Source organism: Podarcis liolepis, assembly GCF_965112155.1.
Source record: "Podarcis liolepis genome assembly, chromosome: 9".
Taxonomy (NCBI): Eukaryota; Metazoa; Chordata; class Lepidosauria; order Squamata; family Lacertidae; genus Podarcis; species Podarcis liolepis.
This window is the reverse complement of record NC_139564.1, coordinates 25,748,539-25,766,901: the sequence shown is the minus strand read 5'-3', so window position 1 is coordinate 25,766,901 and position 18,363 is coordinate 25,748,539. Positions and strand designations below refer to the sequence as shown.

At 43.4% G+C, this 18,363-nt stretch overlaps 2 protein-coding genes across 4 annotated transcripts in view; one reads left to right on the top strand and one right to left on the bottom strand.

Annotated features, from left to right (window-relative positions):
• The window catches only part of ALPK1 (alpha kinase 1), a 53,829-nt gene extending 41,561 nt beyond the window's left edge, over window positions 1–12,268 (bottom strand). Inside the window, exons 1-2 of one of the 3 annotated variants that reach the window (XM_083459201.1) lie at window positions 12,132–12,261; window positions 5,207–5,320 (exon numbers count right to left, since the gene is read on the bottom strand). The gene's annotated coding sequence lies outside the window, so the exon portion shown is untranslated. Of the gene's footprint in view, window positions 1–4,855; window positions 5,000–5,206; window positions 5,321–12,131 lie in introns of those variants that run through there. The other 2 variants (XM_083459199.1, XM_083459198.1) reach the window with 2 other exon arrangements.
• A 2,457-nt stretch (window positions 12,269–14,725) lies between these two features.
• On the top strand, window positions 14,726–17,071 carry TIFA (TRAF interacting protein with forkhead associated domain; the record flags this gene model as incomplete). Its single annotated transcript, XM_083459362.1, has 1 exon — window positions 14,726–17,071. The coding sequence occupies one exon, from the start codon at window positions 14,726–14,728 to the stop codon at window positions 15,299–15,301; it is 576 nt and encodes a 191-aa protein (XP_083315488.1). The 3' UTR covers window positions 15,302–17,071.
• Window positions 17,072–18,363: the final 1,292 nt, after the last annotated feature.

The following is an 18,363-nucleotide window of genomic DNA, read 5'->3' as shown; positions in this document are numbered from 1 at the left end:
ATTTTTCCCCTTCCTGTGAGTTAGCTGTTATAACAGAAAGCAAATTAAGGCTGAGAGCTAATTCATACCCCACTTTGACTAAATACAGCACTCTGTCCACTGGGCTATACAGTATTAGTCCTCAAAGTTTTATCTCAGTGAGTTTGGCCTCACTGAGGGGCAGTATTTCAATATGGGTAGGAAAATGAGAGTACCCCTAAACATTTTTTTAGAAAAAAGCACTGTGTGTGAGGATTCACACGAGAAGCCCTATTCGTATCAGACTGACTAAGGAACTTTGAGAGCGTTATGTGGTTTACAGCTCAGAAGTTGAGATGCAGCTAGTTTTGCAAAAGAACTGAAAACACGCTACCGGTACAGTGTGCAGTGAAACATTTGCTATTCATGCTTGAGGCTAGAACACTAAAATGCAAAAGTGTTTCTTTCCCCCTGAGAGGTCATGGCAAGTTTTGCCCATTTGCCCATGAAGAATGAAAGTGTTCTATAGGCTTCGACGAGTCCTAAGAAAGGTTTAGAGCAGAAAGTTCCTCTAGTTCATTTCGAAAGCGTGAGCTCACATTACTTGCTAGCATTTCAGCTCCCTCAGCCCAATAGCTTAGGATTTGGGCGGCTGGTTGGTTGGTGAGGGGGGGGGGGGGAAGGCGGTGGTTATTGCAGTTTTGAAGGGTTTGTCTCTGTAGACATGGAGAGCTGATGATACATATTCATGAATGAGAAGTCTTCCCAGACCCTGTTAACATTGACAAAGACTACGCTGTTTCACACAGCAAGTGGACGGGAGTTGCGGGTGACGACGGCTGCAGGAAAAGATTAACTCAAAAAACAACCTTATTCCTTGCATCACTTGGCCTTGCCTTCCTAATGATTTCCACAATTGTTGCTTTGGGACAAGACTGTCATTCAGAGATGGCTCCTTCTAGCCATATTCAGATAACAACAATTTCCTTAACTTCTGTTTTATTGGACACCACCAAGTAAGATCAGAACAGAAAGGAAGCAGTTTCACTGATTCACAGGCTGGAGTTTGGTCACTTCAAAGGTAACTTTGATCTAGAAATATGTGGTGTACCAAATTCATTATGTCTTTTTAATGAGCTTTTCAAATTTATTGCTCTTAATGTCGATTCCCTTTTCCACATGCAGCCATGTCTTGTGAGATGGTCGTATTTAGAGAGAAACAGTCCAAACTTGTACTTTTAAGGTCATTACTAGGGGAAACAACAGGTGCTTTTGTTCTCTAAGTTATGACTCCCTTAAGATTCTGCCTTTGGCCACGTATTTCTTTTACTTTGTAAAATCCCCCTGCCCTACTGGAAGTGCATATGGAGGGTAGGCAGAATGTGGGACTAATGAATAGAAGAATTCATTGATAGAAACCTAACGAGAAAAGTGGGTGCTTTCAGATATGCCACCCAAGCCTACATTTGTCCCAGGCAACAACCAGGTTTCAGCATGGCTTCAGAGCACTGGCATATGTAGAGTGGGGCTAGAAACATAGGCCACATTTGCATTTAGGATGCAACATCTAGAATAATCTGGACATTTCTTTGGTGGCCCACACAACCCTGTCTTGCCACCAAGGGCCATTCTCCTGGAGGGTGATCACTTGGGGATGAGGGAACAAGCCGTGCTAGGTTTGGCCTGGGACCCAAATGCTGCTCAGAACTGACCACGGGTTGTGCATGGGTTACAGTTAAGAAGAAATCATGGTAACAGTAATTAAGAACAGTAAAAACAGAGTGGTGGAAAAAAACGCTTTAAATAGTTCTAAGCTCATTATTATTACAGTGGTGCCCCGCAAGACGAATGCCTCGCAAGACGAAAAACCCGCTAGACGAAAGGGTTTTCCGTTTTTGCGTTGCTTCGCTAGACGAATTTCCCTATGGGCTTGCTTCGCAAGACGAAAAAGTCTTGCGAGTCTTGCCATTTTTTTTCACCTCCCCCCCTTTTTCCTAAGCCGCTAAGCTGCTAATAGCCTTTTAGCCGCTAAGCCTTTAATAGCAGCTAAACCGCTAATAGCGCTAATCCGCTAAGCCGCTAATAGGGTTGCTTCGCAAGACGAAAAAACCGCTAGACGAAGAGACTCGCGGAACGGATTATTTTCGTCTTGCGAGGAACCACTGTATTGGATTTTAACATGGTGCTATGGCAATGGTTCAATCAGTGTAAGCATTCCAGCTAGCCAGACAGAACCACCAACCCTCTCCTCTCCTGCATTCTGTTCTAGAATGCCCCCAATCTAGAACAGGGGCACCCTAGGCATGCAGGAGAGGAGGGGAGCCCTGCTATGCTAGGAGAAGCTCTTCTGCAGTTTTCTGCTAGCCAGATTTGTTGCTTTGGTCTAATTATTTAGTTGTGTAAATAATTATATTTTATTCTGGGATCTCTTGATGAAAGATGGTATATAAATAACAATAACAATAGTTGAATCCCACCCATTATGAGCATTAGATCACCATCAATACCATTATAATTTTAGAACTGCATTTAGTCCTGTCCATTCATCTGAAGAACCCTTGTTTCTCCATTTCTTTGTCATGTTGCACCAGGGGTGGAAAACTGGTGGTCCTCCAGATATTGCTGGACTACAACTCCCATCATCCTTGACCATTGTCCATGCTGGTTGGGGCTGATGGGAGCTCGAGTCCATCAACCTCTGGAAGGCCACAGGTTCTCCAGCCAATTTAAATTATAGCATGCTTTCCAGGAATGTAAAAATAAAAGCAAAAATAGCTTTTCATGGTGAATCAATTTGTCTTAGGGTGCCTGTTAGTTACTTTAACTAAACCATATACAAAATGGGGGGGGGGGGCAAAGCACCACTGAATTTAGCTTGAATTAATATGCTGCTGGTGGTGGAGAAACTATAAATTACCTCAGAGGGTTTACTGTGGTAAAATCATGCTCTCCCTCCCACCCACCCCTGCCCATCTGATTAACATGAAGATAAAGAAATTTGTCTCTCAGAGTGGACTATCAAGGCGCTAAGCTCAGTTTCGAGGGTTTATGTTATCATGCAATGTTTGCTGTAGACATTTCCATTTCATTAGCATATTCTGCTTTACATGAAACCCAGCGATGAATACTCCTCCTGATCTGAAGCTAATCCTCTTTAAAGAGCTACAGGCTATATTACATGTGGCCCAGCCACAGCTATGCCATAGCTGAATTGCTTTGAAGCCTATTGAACAGTGTTCTCTTGTGAGACCATGCGCAGGCCTATAAACCAATGCCCCTTCTGTGTTGTGAAAGCCCACTGTTTTTTCATGAGGAAGGGTTTTTATAAGAGGACAGAAACTACCCCACCCCTCCAAGCAAGGTCACACCACTCATGAGAGAAAGATGATGCTACACTTCCTATATTGTTTCTAACCACCAACTCATAAATTGCACCAAACAAGATTCGAGTAAATGTTGCGTATTGCATTTAGCATTTACATTTTTTGGAAAGCAATAATTGAAAGGGAATAGACTGTTTAACATCACACTGGTTGAAAATTCGTAACATGCAAAAATAAAAGTCATCTTCTGCTGTATACAGAATACAGCTTTTGATGGGTAGCATCCTCTATACTAGCAGTGACCTTAATTCATGGAGTACCAATCCTTATATAGACAAAATAGCTTTGGAAGACTCAAAAAGGCTTGCAAAAATATAATAAAAGTTAGTGGGGAGGGGAAACAAAAAGGTTAGGGGACCACTCCCCACAAAAAAACTGAATGAGGACTGAGGTTAAATAATCACAGAATAGAAAATAAGATGAAGAGAAAATGGAATGGAGGCTTCCCCAAAAGGCAATAACTGGCTGGCTGGCATCCTGAACAAGACTCCATTCCACAGTGTAACCTTTTCGTTGGTGGACACACTTGTACACTAATACCTCACAGATTAAAGTGGGTACAAAATAAAAGGGTGTAATTAAACTGAGTGAATATTAAGGAATCCAAGACTTATAAATGATGCTTTTGTTGAAACAAACAAACAAACAAACAAACAAACAAAAATAAATAAATAAATAAATAAATAAATAAATAAATAAAATGGTAGCTTTTCAAGCTGTGCAATGTGAAAATCCTCTTTGGGCTGAATCATGTGGCATTTTTAGCTACAGACTTTTGTTTTTTAAAAAAACACCTTATAATAAACAAGACTTAGGAATACTTCAAGCCACATAAATACACTTTCCAAAGATTTCCCAGAATCAGCTTTGTAAATAAGTTCACAAAAGTTACTAGCCTGCAAACAACCAAACAACCGCTCCTTCCCGCTGTGGGTCTGATATAAGACTAGTGGCCTGGGTTTCCATGCTGACTGCAGAGGAAATGAAGCCCTGTGCTTCACAACTAGCACAGAAATGCAGGATGCTAGGCTCTAAGCAGGTTAGTTAAAAATGGGCTGGTGGAGGAGGGATGGACCAACCCAAGGTTTCCCAAACTTGGGTCGCCAGCTGTTTTTGGACTACAATTCCCATCATCCCTGTCCACTGGCCTTGCTAGCTAGGGATGATGTGAGTTGTAGTCCAAAAACAGCTAGAGACCCAAGTTTGGGGAACCATGGACGAACCTAACCCTTTCCCATCTGCTCAGTGAGTTAAGTGGACTAAAGGACTGACTCTTTAAAATGCTGATGCCAATGTCCTGTAAGAAGGTACAGTGCAATCAGGAATGTGGGGACACCTATTCTGAATTTCAGTCTGCCTCTATTAAACCAGCATATTGGCTATTATTAAAGTCCTTTACAAACAAACCAACAAACCCACATGCACTCAACACGAAATCGTGTAACGTGGTACTGGTAATTAGATGTGTGAGTGTGCCAAACCATTGCACTGGGATATAAAGGGAATCAATCTACCGGAGGTCTCTCCAGATGAGATGCGCTGCTGAAGGACATGACTGTGACAACCACCGTGTGTTGTTTATGACTCATCTCATGATACGGTTATTAGCCTTTGTAGTCCTCATGAGCAGCTGTGGCCATTAAAGAGCTCCTGGCACTCTGCTGGGAAAAGGATGTTCGGGTGAAGAGCCCTCTTGAATTCTCCCTAGACTTTTCAGTTGGCTCTGGCTTTTACTCTTTCTGAACCCTTTTTGTACAGTAGAGTGGAGTGCTGTTGCTATGCGTTCACCACTACTTTAGGGCTGCGCTTGCCAACATTTTTGGCACAAAAATACCGTTTGGAAAGGGCCTGCAATATTCCCTCACCCGAAAACTCAAGAATGTTTGCTTTAGTTCTTTCCAGCCTTTGGGTTCTTCTTCTCGGCTGCTCCTTCTGCAGAACTTTTTGAAGGCTTTGCCTCTCTCACTACGTGAATCCACCTGGTCAAGGAAAAAAAGGGTCTTTTTGAGGAGCAAGGGCTTTCCTACAAAGCACCACCCAATTCCTCCTCCCCCCAGCTATTTATTGCTAAAGGAGGCCTAACTCCCAATGCAGAGAGCCACTTCTGCGCAATGACCAACCAGACACTTTTGGGAAATCCATGCAGGGCATGTAGGCAAAAGCTCTCAAACGAATACTGAGGAGCAACAACAGCTTGATGGATTCATTCCTGAGAGCTTCTGAAGGCAAATCTCTTGCGTTGAAGCCCTGCTCTGTCTTCACGACCACTCTGATTCTCTTATTTCTGTTCCTTCACTCTCATTGAAAAAGGAACTGCATCTCTCAACAAGATACAATTCCCAAGGACGGTTATACTGATTTCATAGAACAAACAATGCAGACAGCTACAAAACTGGGGAAGCTCAGTTGGTAGAGACTCTTAATCTCAGGGCCATGGATTGAAGCCCCATGTTTGGCAAAAGATTCCTGCATTGTAGAGTTGGACTAGATCACCCTTGCAGTATTTTCCAACTCTACAATTTTACAAAAACTGATGGCCTGTGGGGAGTTGTTGACAAGTAGAGCTAGCAGAGGGACCTCTCGGGGTGTCCATCACAGCTTTCTTCCTAGCCATATGGCAGCAAATATCCAGCAAAACCAGCACTGAATGGTTGTAAGTCTGTGATGGAGCAGAGCATTTATGCAAAGAAGATTCCAGCTTTAATCTCTGGCATCTCCACACAGGGCTGTCAAAAACCCTGGAGAGCTGCTGGCCACTACCAGTTAATGAATACAATACTGAGCTAGATGGACCAATAGTTTAACTTGATATTAGGCAGTTCCTTATGTTCCTATGAGGTTCTGGACCCTGTTGTTATTTACAGTTTTACTGTTTATATGTTGCATTTTTGTTTTAATGATACTGTTTACATAGCCCACCACTTGAAGTTGTTTCAAATATTAAGCGATTTATAAAGATTTTTAGCAAGCAAGCAAGCAAACAAACAAATAAACAAACGCTTCTAGGTTACTTTTCAATTATTCGAGGCAACAGTGTGCTAAAAGTGGCAGACGCAGGTCTGAACTTAATCCAAGAAATGAAATAAAATAACACTTTGGGTACAGGATTCATGGCATCACATTCACCAAGGTTTGGTCTTGGCTATAGACCGTGGTTAAAGAGAAAGCAATGACTATGATGACTTTTGCTTAGTTGATGTGCTGTACTGACTTGAAACTACTGGGGAAGAGTTAAGTGGGTGTGAGCTCCTTTCCAGCAGGTGCCTAAACTTTTCACACAAAGCTTGCACTCCTATGCACACCCAACTGAACTTATTTCAGACACAGCGACCTAGGCTTCAGTAAATCACTTTTTAAAACAACATGCAACTAAAATGCTTTTCAATACAGTGGTACCTCAGGTTAAGTACTTAATTCATTCCGGAGGTCCATTCTTAACCTGAAACTGTTCTTAACCTGAAGCACCACTTTAGCTAATGGGGCCTCCCGCTGCACCACCACCGCACGATTTGTGTTCTCATCCTGAAGCAAAGTTCTTAACCTGAAGCACTATTTCTGAGTTAGCGGATTCAGTAACCTGAAGCGTATGTAACCCGAGGTACCACTGTACATATAATTAATATGGAACTGTTGACTAGTTCTCCAGCTCAGCTCACAATAAGATCAAAAAACCCCCACAAAATTTAATATAAATACAGTGGTACCTCGGGTTAAGTACTTAATTCATCCCGGAGGTCTGTTCTTAACCTGAAACTGTTCTTAACCTGAAGCACCACTTTAGCTAATGGGGCCTCCCGCTGTTGCTGCACCGCCGCTGCACGATTTCTGTTCTCAACCTGAAGCAAAGTTCTTAACCCGAGGTAATATTTCTGAGTTAGCAGAGTCTGTAACCTGAAGCATATGTAACCTGAAGCATCTGTAACCCAAGGTACCACTGTATTTCTGTTTCATGAGATCTGCTGACCTGGAATCAGAATTTCACTCTTTCCTATATAATTTCTTTTCTATTTCTCATTGATTTTTAATCACTGATGTGATGATTTTAGATTATTATCCTTGATCCCTTGCTAAAGCTTTCCTTCCACATCTCACATTATTCTGCATTGTTTCCAACAGAACACCTCGCTTGTCACTCATTCTTCACTTTTTCTCTCTCCTGGGTATAATTCCTCAATTGTTGTACTTTCTGATTCTCAAAAACAATTACAGCCACAATCTCACTGTTGGGTTTGCTGGAGAATGAAGAAGAGGAAGCTTGTGTTGCATCTGCCGTTGCTGCCTCTGCACCTGCTCTCTGGGTGAACAGAGGATTTAGTCTCCATGGTTGTCAGTCCAGAACTTTCAACCCTGATCTTGTCAAAACAGATGCACGCGAGGACTTGTGTCGAGCTTGGTGAGATTACTCTTGTGTACAAAAGCAGTCACGTGCAGAAATCCTGGCAGGATCAGTTTCTTATTAAGGAAGGACTGAGTCCTTCAGAAGAACAAACAAACAAAGCATGGATGGACAAAGCAACGATGGTGAGTATGTCTGAGGCAACATTGCCATCTAGAGACTGGGAAGCAATTACACTGGAATAGACTTTCTTGAAGACCTATGGAGAGTTTGTCTAAACTAAAGAGTGATAGGATGGATCTTTGAAAAGAAAATAGTGTCTTTTTATTATTTGGAGGTGGATATATATCTGCCCGTTAGAGAAAACAAGACTTCCCAGCTCAAATTTTTATATGCTTCTTTCAGTTTAACTATAGTTTCCATACTTGGTAAATTGAAACATGTGATCAGCTTCCACTCTTCAGATTCCCCCATTTCCTCTTAAACCTTGTTCTTCCTTTCACTTCCAATATTTTGCTTGTGAACAGTTCATGTGCATTTCAAACATATGCAGATTTTAAATGGATTTTCTGGAAATCAGTGGAGAACATTCCAGACAAAATTAATCATTTTTCAAGCACATTAAATGTAACAGGACATATTTATAAGTATTGATTTCATTCCAAAGAATCAAACTGCTGTAAAAGTGATTAATTTTGGCTGTATTGTGGCAAATATTTATTTCAAACACTGTATGATAAAAACATCTTTCCAGTATATTTATTGCCTAAACCTTTCCATTCACCTATTCCTTTTTCACGGAACTTATCTGTTCAAAAAATTCAGGAGTGCTGGATTCCTGTAAACCACACAGTGCTGAGCCCTGGGCATGTGACAATTTCTTCCTTCTAATCCTGGTTTCAGACAAACTAATGTTTACTGCTTTGTCCAGACTGGTAAACTATGGCTTGCACCTGCTGAATCCAGTTTGTAGAGCAAGTGCAAAAATAGTTTGGTGTCTGGAACATAACAACAACAACAGCTACTACTACTACTACAACAACAACACTACTACTACTAAAACAATACTACTACTACTACTACTACTACTACTACTAAAACAACAATACTTTTATTATTTATACCCCACTCATCTGGCTGGGTTTTCCCAGCCACTCTGGGCAGCTTCCAGCACATAATTATATGATGGATGTTTGATTGTTGTTACTTAATAATTGTAATAGTTTTATATGTATATATTGAGAGTTGCTCTGAGGTTTATGCAAAGTTTATCAATGAAAAGTGATATTTAAGTTTTAAAAATAATTGAATAGGTTTCATCCCAAACTCCCTGGCTCCACGACGTTTCTCCATCCCAGAAAATGGGAGAGCAAATTCCAGTCAGGCAAAGGCACCTGAGAAGTGGGGGGAACAGGACCAAAGAGGGGTGTGGCCTGGAGAGAGGGAGTAGGCTGGGGAGAGTCCTGAGGACCAGGTAGAGAGAACTGGAGGGCCATAGGTGGCCCTCAGGGCTGAGGTTTCCAGTTCCTGGTCTACACTGCACAGCAAAGACTCACACAGGAGTCTTCCTTTGCCCTACCTGGAGATGCCAGAAGTTGAAGTACGGATATTTTCTACAAACATGTGCTTAATGAATTTATTATGGCCCTTCCTGTTAAGCAAATGTATCTGCAAATCATCAGTGTTGTTAAATTCCAAGAAAGTCTGTTAGGACTGAGGTACAAGAATTCCCACACATCAGGTTATTTGTGTGTGTACTGGGTAATAAACCCAAGGTTCTCTGAGTAATAAAGCAATGTCTCCTTGAAAGATACACATTGACAGCGGCTTCCTTAGCTCTATAGAAACTAACAATAAAGTAATAAAGACATCCTTCAGAAAGAGTACGTTTCCGCCTTACCTGAAAAAGCACTAATTTCTTGTAAGTCTGATGCTTTAATGAGGAAGTAAGGTGAAAGAAGATGTGAAATTCAGTTTGCAGGAAGTTCACAGACTGACAAAGATTGCTCAAGAAAGGAATGTCCAGAGGCCTCTGCAACATTTTGCAACACAGCTTAGTTATACAGTCATACCTCAGGTTGAAGCTGCTTCAGGTTGAGTGCTTTCGGGTTGCGCTCCGCGGCGACCCGGAAGTAACGGAACGCGTTACTTCCGGGTTTTGCCTCTCGCGCATGCGCAGACGGTCAAAATGACATCATGTGCATGCGTGGAAGCGGCGAATTGTGACCCGCGCAAAAACAGGTTGCGTTCGCTTCTGGATGCGAACGGGGCTCCGGAACGGATCCCCTTCGTATCCAGAGGTACCACTGTACATAGCTAGTCTCATGGCTGGTGCAAGGCATTATGGGAGAGGGAGTAGAAGGCTCTATCTCAGGGGTAGGCAACCTAAGGCGCGGGGGCCGGATGCGGCCCAATCACCTTCTCAATCCAGCCCACGGATGGTCCAGGAATCAGCATGTTTTTGCATGAGTAGAATGTGTCCTTTTATTTAAAATGCATCTCTGGGTTATTTGTGGGGCCTGCCTGGTGTTTTTATATGAGCAGAATGTGTGCTTTTATTTAAAATGCATCTCTGGGTTATTTTGGGGGCATAGGAATTCGTTCGTTTCCCCCCCAAAATATAGTCCGGCCCCCCATATGGTCTGAGGGACAGGGGACTGGCCCATGACTGAAAAAAGGTTGCTGACCCCTGCTCTATCTCAGAATCATGGATTTAAAACTCTGGAGAAAAGGCTACAAGCTACTTCTCTAATAAAAAGTTTTTTTTAAAAAAGGAAATGTAGAAAGGAAATCCTGCAGATGAAGCCACATATAACAGTACACATTAGAAGTGATTGATATATAATAAATGACAATAATAGTAACAGCCTTAACAAGTGTGGTGAATAAAACTCTGGTGTCCCTAATGAGAGATAGAGATGTGGAAGGTGAGCAGCTATTTTCCATTGAACGATAAATCTCCAAAATGTGTTTAATTGGAATGATTTTGTGAATTCAAGAGTGAACCAAAGTAGTCATAAACAAGTGCATCAGGGATCCCCAAAACGGTCACCAGTTTGCTAGTGGTAACAATCAATGTCATTTTACAGCAGGGAAAGTCCCTACACTACTTTATTGTAGGAATAATAATAAAAAAACTGTCAGAAATACAGAAAAGTCTTTCTACATGATGTCAGGTGATAGAACTGCTGTACGTACGCGCCCAACACCCACAGCTCCTCTGTAACATCTTCCCTCCTGCATGTGACAAAGGTGAGCTTCACTGGCTATTCAAAATAATGATTGACTAGCATGGCAATAAGGAAACTATGGCCCTCCATATGTTGTTGGACTACAACTGCCGTCTTCCCAGACCGTGTGAGCTGAGACTGAGGGGAACTGAGAGCCCAACAACATCAGGAGGCCAGAGTTTTCCCATCCCTGGACTAGCAATTCCTTCAAGAAACTGTAGACTCCTGTTACTTCTGCTAAAGCAAGGCAGGTAAGGAAGGCTGTGCCTATTTTTCTCCCATGTGACACTATGATGGGTGAAGCTTTTCTAAGCGTCAAATGTCCTAACATAGAAGTAATGCAGACCTTGTTTAAGAAAAGGCAGTTCCAAAGAAATGGGTTTTAAAAATGCACTCGAAAACTTGTATGCTGGAGCTATGCCAACATTAGTGGGGGTTTTGTTTGCAAGGACCTGCAGCTCCTCACCTTTTAACAGGCAAAAACGTTTGCCGGATTCCCCACTTCTTAAATACTCTTATCTATCTGTGGAGGATATTCTGAATAATGCATTTTAGAGGGAGCACCGGAGATGAGTTCATGGAGCCAGTGTGGGGGTGTAGCAGCCTGGAATAGTCTGGGAACCACCACTGCTCTTGGCAGTTATCTTTAACGTTACCAACTGTCACTGACTTCGAGAGAGGAGCCTGCACACCAGATGGCAGCCAAAACTGTTTCTAATCATCTCTGCACACACACATTTTTGACTCGGGCGTCTAACGTCCCGCTCTCTACCCCCTCCTCGCAGGGAAAGGAGGAAATCCCCTGGCAGGGCAGAGCTGCTGCGTCGAGATAGCAACTCAACTGGTGCTCGTCATCTCCCTTCCCTCGCGCCCCCTCCCCTCTTTCGGGGCCGGAAGGACGGGAGGAAGGGGCATGTTCTCCAAAGGAGATGTGAAAGCTATCTGATCACATGGGGACTCCCTTTTCTCGGCTCCTCTACTCCAAGCTCGCCCAATCTTGCTGCCTTCTGAAATTGCTTGGCGCAGGTAAACGTATCAGTGTGTGTGTGTGAGAGAGCGAGAGCGAGAGTGCGCAGGAATCGTAAGATTTTAATCTGAGCTTGTTTTTCAACTGCAGCAAAAAAGCAAGAAAAAGGGGGTTGGGAAGCAATCGGATGTGGAAGGGCGTAGGGCGAGGTTATGCTTTTAATTAGAATAACAATACGGGGGACAACGGTAGCTCACCTTGCTCTCTGGCTACTGGTGTTTTCTAGGCAAAGGAGGCCGGGGAAATCCCAATGCTCGGTTTGCGCCAAGACGTGGCGCCCGCTGCCTGGGCTCGGACCTCTCGCTTGCTTTGCGCTTTCGTGCCCAGCCGGAAGAGCAAGTGAAACTGAAACTGAAAGTGTGATTCCAGCCAGGGGCTTGGCTTACTAATCGGCGAGGCCTTGTGGGACGGGCCTCCCGTTCAATTACACAAGCGATCGGGCTGGTTGGTGCAACTGCTTTCGGCGAGGATGGCACCGTCTGCAAGCCAGACCTAGACCAAAGCAGGGAGATACTAGGAGGGGGAAAACAGCCACTTATTCTTCCTGGGGCGTTATTTTCTAGTTTATTTGGTTCCACTTGCCAGATCAACAAGCACCCCTTTCTCGGAGGGTAAGCTGAGGAAGAGGGAGGTTGTACTGTATTAGCATATTTTTTGGGGTAAGGTTTAAAGTGGCCTTTTTATTTTGAACAGTTCCAGCACTACCTTGATTATGACCAAGCAGCTTGCTGCAAAATAATAAGCAGGACTTTGAGGTCACCAGAAGCCTTCATCAGGCTGGAATGGCACAACGAGGTTTAGCAAAGGGCAGGGGTATGCGTGTATATGTTTGATAAAAAAAAGCTGGCTTGGTATTCAGGACAAAACAAAACGTCACAAAAATACAAGCAAGCCTTTGAGTCCACCAGAACTCTTCATCAGGTTGGGTAATGTAGCAGGGTAAGAGAAAAGCTGATGTTGAAACTACAGTGGTGCCTCGCAAGACAAAAAACTCGCAAGACGAAAGGGTTTTTGGTTTTTTTGAGCTGCTTCGCAGGACGATTTTCCCTATGGGCTTGCTTCGCAAGACAGAAACGTCTTGCAAGTTTGTTTCCTTTTTCTTAACACCGTTAATACAGTTGCGACGACTTCGAGGAGCAACTCATAGAACGCGGTGTGGTAGCCTTTTTTGAGGCTTTTAAAGACTTTGGTGATTTTTGAAGCTTTTCCAAAACTTTCCCGACACCGTGCTTCGCAAGAGGAAAAAAATCGCAAGACGACAAAACTCGCGGAACGAATTAATTTCGTCTTGCGAGGCACCACTGTACTGTGGTCAAAAAGTTTGCTTTTGTATGAGCTTAGAAGGGGTGTAGCTATGGGGGGAGGCTGTTAAGAGCTCTTCGGGTGAAGGAACAGATTTGTGGGCTTTGTCTAAGTATGGAGTGTATAGAAAGAACTGTTATTTCTGGAGTGTCTTCCAGTGAGAAGCCAGAGAGAACCATGAATAATGTGGGTGCTATCAAGGATGTAGCTAGATGTTTGGGTAAAATGAACAGCTACAGGCCAGTGTGGTTTTAAGTGGAGTAAGTTGACTTCAGTAGGGCTTCATTTCTGTCACCAACCCAAATTTTGAATTGTCCCTGCTTTTGTAGCTAGCTTTACTAGGGTTTCTGGGAGCCTAAGCAGAGCGCAACAGCATAAGGCCAAAAACCCATCTATTACAGCATTCTGTTCCTACAGTGGTCAACTAGATGCCCATGGGAAGCTCACAAGCAGGACACAAATGCAACAACTCCTGTTGTTGTACCCTAGAAAATGGTATTCAGAAATATACCACTAAGATATTGAAGGTAACAGAACTATCCCTGGTGGTCTAGTGGTTAGGATTTGGTGCTCTCACTGCCAGGGCCCAGGTTTGATTTCTGGTCAAGGAACACGTCTTTAACAAGGCCTGGATAGCCCAGTTGGTTAGAGCATGGTGCTGATAACACCAAGGTTGCAGATGTGATCCCTGTATGGGGCAGCTGCATTTTCCAGCATTGCAGGGGGTTTGACTAGATAATCCTCAGGGGCCCTTCCAACTCTTCACTTATGTGATTCCATTATTATCTTTTATAGCCATTGGCAGCTTCATCCTCCATGAATTTTTCTAATCCCCTTTGAAAGCAGACCAAGTGGGTGGCTATGGTCACATTTTGTAAAAGTAAATGCCATAGTTTTAGCTACATGCTGTGTGAGGTTTTTTCTTTTATCTGTCCTGAATGTGCCATCACAAGCAAAAGTCCTATCCTGTCATTGAACCCTAGAAACTGGCATTCGGAAGTATACTGATTGGATACAGGAGGTAACAGAACTATCCCTGGTGATCTAGTGGTTAGGATTCGGCGCTCTAACTGCCACAGCCTGGGTTCGATTGCCGACCAGTAGATGCTGTATCCTAGAAACTGGCATTTGGAAGTATACTGATTGGATACTGGAGGTAACGGAACTATCCCTGGTGGTCTAGTGGTTAGGATTCAGCGCTCTCACTGCCACAGCCTGGGTTTGATTGCCGGTCAGTAGATGCTCAGTTCTAGCATTGTGAAAGAAAATTGGATGGGGGGAGCATCTGCAGGTAAGATGGTGCCAGGCAGATCCATGAGAGGGAAGGTGGCTGGCTCATCTGCCTGTTGCCCTGGGAGAGGAGCTGACACACATTTTTCTGACTGTAGCTTGCTTTTACATTTTTTCTTTCTGGTTGTTGTTTTTTTTAAATAGTGTGAAGTTGTGGTTGATGTTTTCTTCCAGGGTTTTTCTGAGAACTAGTACTGCCATGGCCAGCTTTGAAACTGAAGATACAGAAGAGACTGTGACCTGTCTCCATATCAAAGTCTATCATCCAAGTCAAATGGAAAAGAATGTATTCCAAGCCTTCCACTTTTGCCAGCCACATCACGTGAAAGTAGATGACCTAGTGAAGTTTGGAAGAGATGGTCAGGTCTGCCGCTTTAACTTTGTAGATGGACGGGCCTCACGTATTCAGTTTGCTCTGCAGTGTTTCAGACACTTCAACAGCTCAAAGCTGGGTTTCGAGATTAAGAATTTGAGCAAGAAGACAAAGTTGTTTGTGGATCTCGCTGAACTGGCTTACCTGAATAAGGCTGAGTTGCAAGAGACATGCATGGTTTGCTTTGGAGAGTACCAAATGCTATTGGAAAAAGAAGAAGGACAGTCAGATAAGTATTTTGACATCCGCTTTGAATTATCAAAAACACCCATGTTGCAGCCCAAAAACTTGTCTTGGCGGGAACCTATACCTGAATGTGGCTTTTCATGTGCTGAATCTCCAGTTGAGATAGATGAGACGGAAGAAATGGGAAACGCCCTCCATGAGAAATGGACTTACTAGTTTCAATGTTACAAATTCAATGTTGTTGGTTTTTTGCCCTGTGTACTATTGCAGTTGAATGGTATCCTTCATATATGTCCAATATATGCCTACACTATGAATAGGTTAGCATTGTTCTTTGTAAACTGCCACTTTACAGATATTTTGGCATCATTGCTTAAAATACTGGTGAGGAGCCACCAGTCTGTGAGCCTAATTAGCTGGTCAGTGGCACTTACAAAACACAATGCCTTTGCCTGCATGGTTTGACTTCAAACTGCATGGGCAAAGGAAAACGGGTTACCTGCTGTCATTGTGATTGACACGGCATCCTCTATCAAAATTGGCTCCTGGGGGTGGGGAAGGTAAAGATCTGGCCCACCATTGGGATCCAGTTTCCCACCTCTGGCTTAAAACAGGTAAATGATAATCTATCATACAGCCAGAGGACTTGGCAGTAACAATGCAGGCTTTCAATACTTTTCAGCAGTGGATGACCTGTAGCCTTCCAGATATTGCAGGACTCCCAGCAATTCCAGCTGTCAGTTCCAGCCAGCATGCCCAATGATCATGGGATAATGGGAGTTTTAGTCCAAAAGCTGCCACAGGCCACAGGTTAGCCACCTCTGCTCTAAGGACTACCTGAAGGCAAAAAGAAAATTCTGACCCTGTAATACCACTGTCATCTTGGATGGATGGCTAACTATCACCCAGCAATATAAAACTGGAACCAATTGCTTTCCTTTTTAAACTGGTAATGTTTTGTTTAAATACAACACTGCAAGCCTGCCCAAAAGCAAAAGAAACTTGGAGAACATAATGGGGTATGCAATATCTAAAGGCCTCTTTTATATTTCATAGCCTGACCTGTACATGCTTCCTGCTCTGTTTCTGAACAGCTGTTGATTTGAAATTGCTGCAAATTGTGAAAGTACATAAACGCATGCATGCTAGCATTTCTACTGCTGTGCAACTATTTTGATTCCATTTGGACACCATGCTGTGTTCTCTTGTGCTAGTAGCTGTTAGATTGTGAGATTAGGATTGGGGCAGAGGAGGTGACTTCAAATTTGCATTTAACCAAGAGGAACACTGGGGTAGACCTGGTCTAATCAGGTTTGGTTCCCCTTATTAATGAGGTCCACTTGGTGCCTTTGCTGACCTTGACGAAAAAATACATATTTTCCAGGCTTTTGCGATGGTGACTGCTATTAGCATGCTGCTAGAGCTTTATAATGGGACGCAGGTGGCGCTGTGGGTAAAAGCCTCAGCGCCTAGGACTTGCCGATTCAAAGGTCAGCGGTTCGAATCCCCACGGCGGGGTGCGCTCCCGTCGCTCGGTCCCAGCGCCTGCCAACCTAGCAGTTCGAAAGCACCCCCGGGTGCAAGTAGATAAATAGGGACCGCTTACCAGCGGGAAGGTAAACGGCGTTCTGTGTGCTGCGCTGGCTCGCCAGATGCAGCTTGTCACGCTGGCCACGTGACCCGGAAGTGTCTCCGGACAGCGCTGGCCCCCGGCCTCTTAAGTGAGATGGGCGCACAACCCTAGAGTCTGTCAAGACTGGCCCGTACGGGCAGGGGTACCTTTACCTTTTAGAGCTTTATACTGCTGTTATGAGTGGAACAGAGGGTTGATTTGTGTATTGCTCATGATCTGCACGTATTTCTGTGTGATTGTGCTTGTAAAATATTTTTTTAACTTATGCTTAAAAGTATGTTACAAGTCTCCTGGAGGCCTTCTGTGTAACAAGCAACTAAGAAGTTTACTAAATAAACACAATATAATCACAATCTCTCAGCCTAACTCATCACAGGGTGTTGCAAGGATAAGAGGTGGTTAAGCAGAGAACTGCCTACATTACCCGTAGCTACTTAAGGGTAGGATAAAATGCAATTAATAGCATTATTAAAGATTCAGGCTGCAGTCATCCAAAGTTAGGCTGCTTAAATGGGATTTATGTTGCCAAGCTTTATGCAGGATTGCAGCCAAATTGAAAATCAAGTTCAGCCCTCAGGGAAAAAACTGGTTACAGCGTTAAAAATGAAGAAACATGTACACCATGCATTTAAAGCACTCTTCTGTCACTTTAACAGTCATGGCTTCCCCCAAGAATCCTGGGAACTGTAGTTTTAAGGGTGCAGAGCATTTATTTAATAAAGTTTATACACTGCTTGATCGCAAAAAAAACCATCTCAAAGCAGTTTACAAAAAGGGTAGGACAATAAAATTGTAGATAAAAACAGATAAAAACAAATATTTAAAACTTTCAGAATTTTAAAATCATAAATATACTAAAGACACTCATCAACATTCTACAAATCTGGGTAGGCTTGTGTAAACAAAAATGTTTTTAGCGGGCGCTGGGGGAAATAAAGGTGCCTGTCTGATGTCAGCAGGTAGGGATTTCCAAAGTTAGGGTCTGCCACAAGGATAAATTTCTTACAAATACTGAACAGGTATTATGCAGCATATGTAAAAGTGTCAATTCTGTAGTTAGATCTCCCACAGAGCTACAATTCCCAGCACCCTTTAAAAACTAGTATTTACAATTATTTTGGGAAGGGGAACCATGACTGTTAAAGTGCTGCAAGCGTGTTTTAAATATACAATATGGTGTTAATGTGATCACAGGTTTTCACAATGGGTCATTGTATGCTTAAGAATATCAGGAAGGCAAGGGGTGGTGTCTTTCAGCTAAATATACCAACATAACGTGACAAGGGCAGTGGGGCCAATATGTGATAGATAGCAAAGCCACAAGTCTTTTCAGTAGTAAAAGAACATAGATTGGAATGAGGGACAGTAGGCATTAGTTATGTAATAAGACAGCTAAGAGGGACGCGGGTGGCGCTGTGGGTAAAACCTCAGCGCCTAGGACTTGCCGATCGCATGGTCGGCGGTTCGAATCCCTGTGGCGGGGTGAGCTCCCGTCTTTCGGTCCCAGCGCCTGCCAACCTAGCAGTTTGAAAGCACCCCCGGGTGCAAGTAGATAAATAGGGACCGCTTACCAGCGGGAAGGTAAACGGCGTTCCGTGTGCTGTGCTGGCTCGCCAGATGCAGCTTGTCACGCTGGCCACGTGAC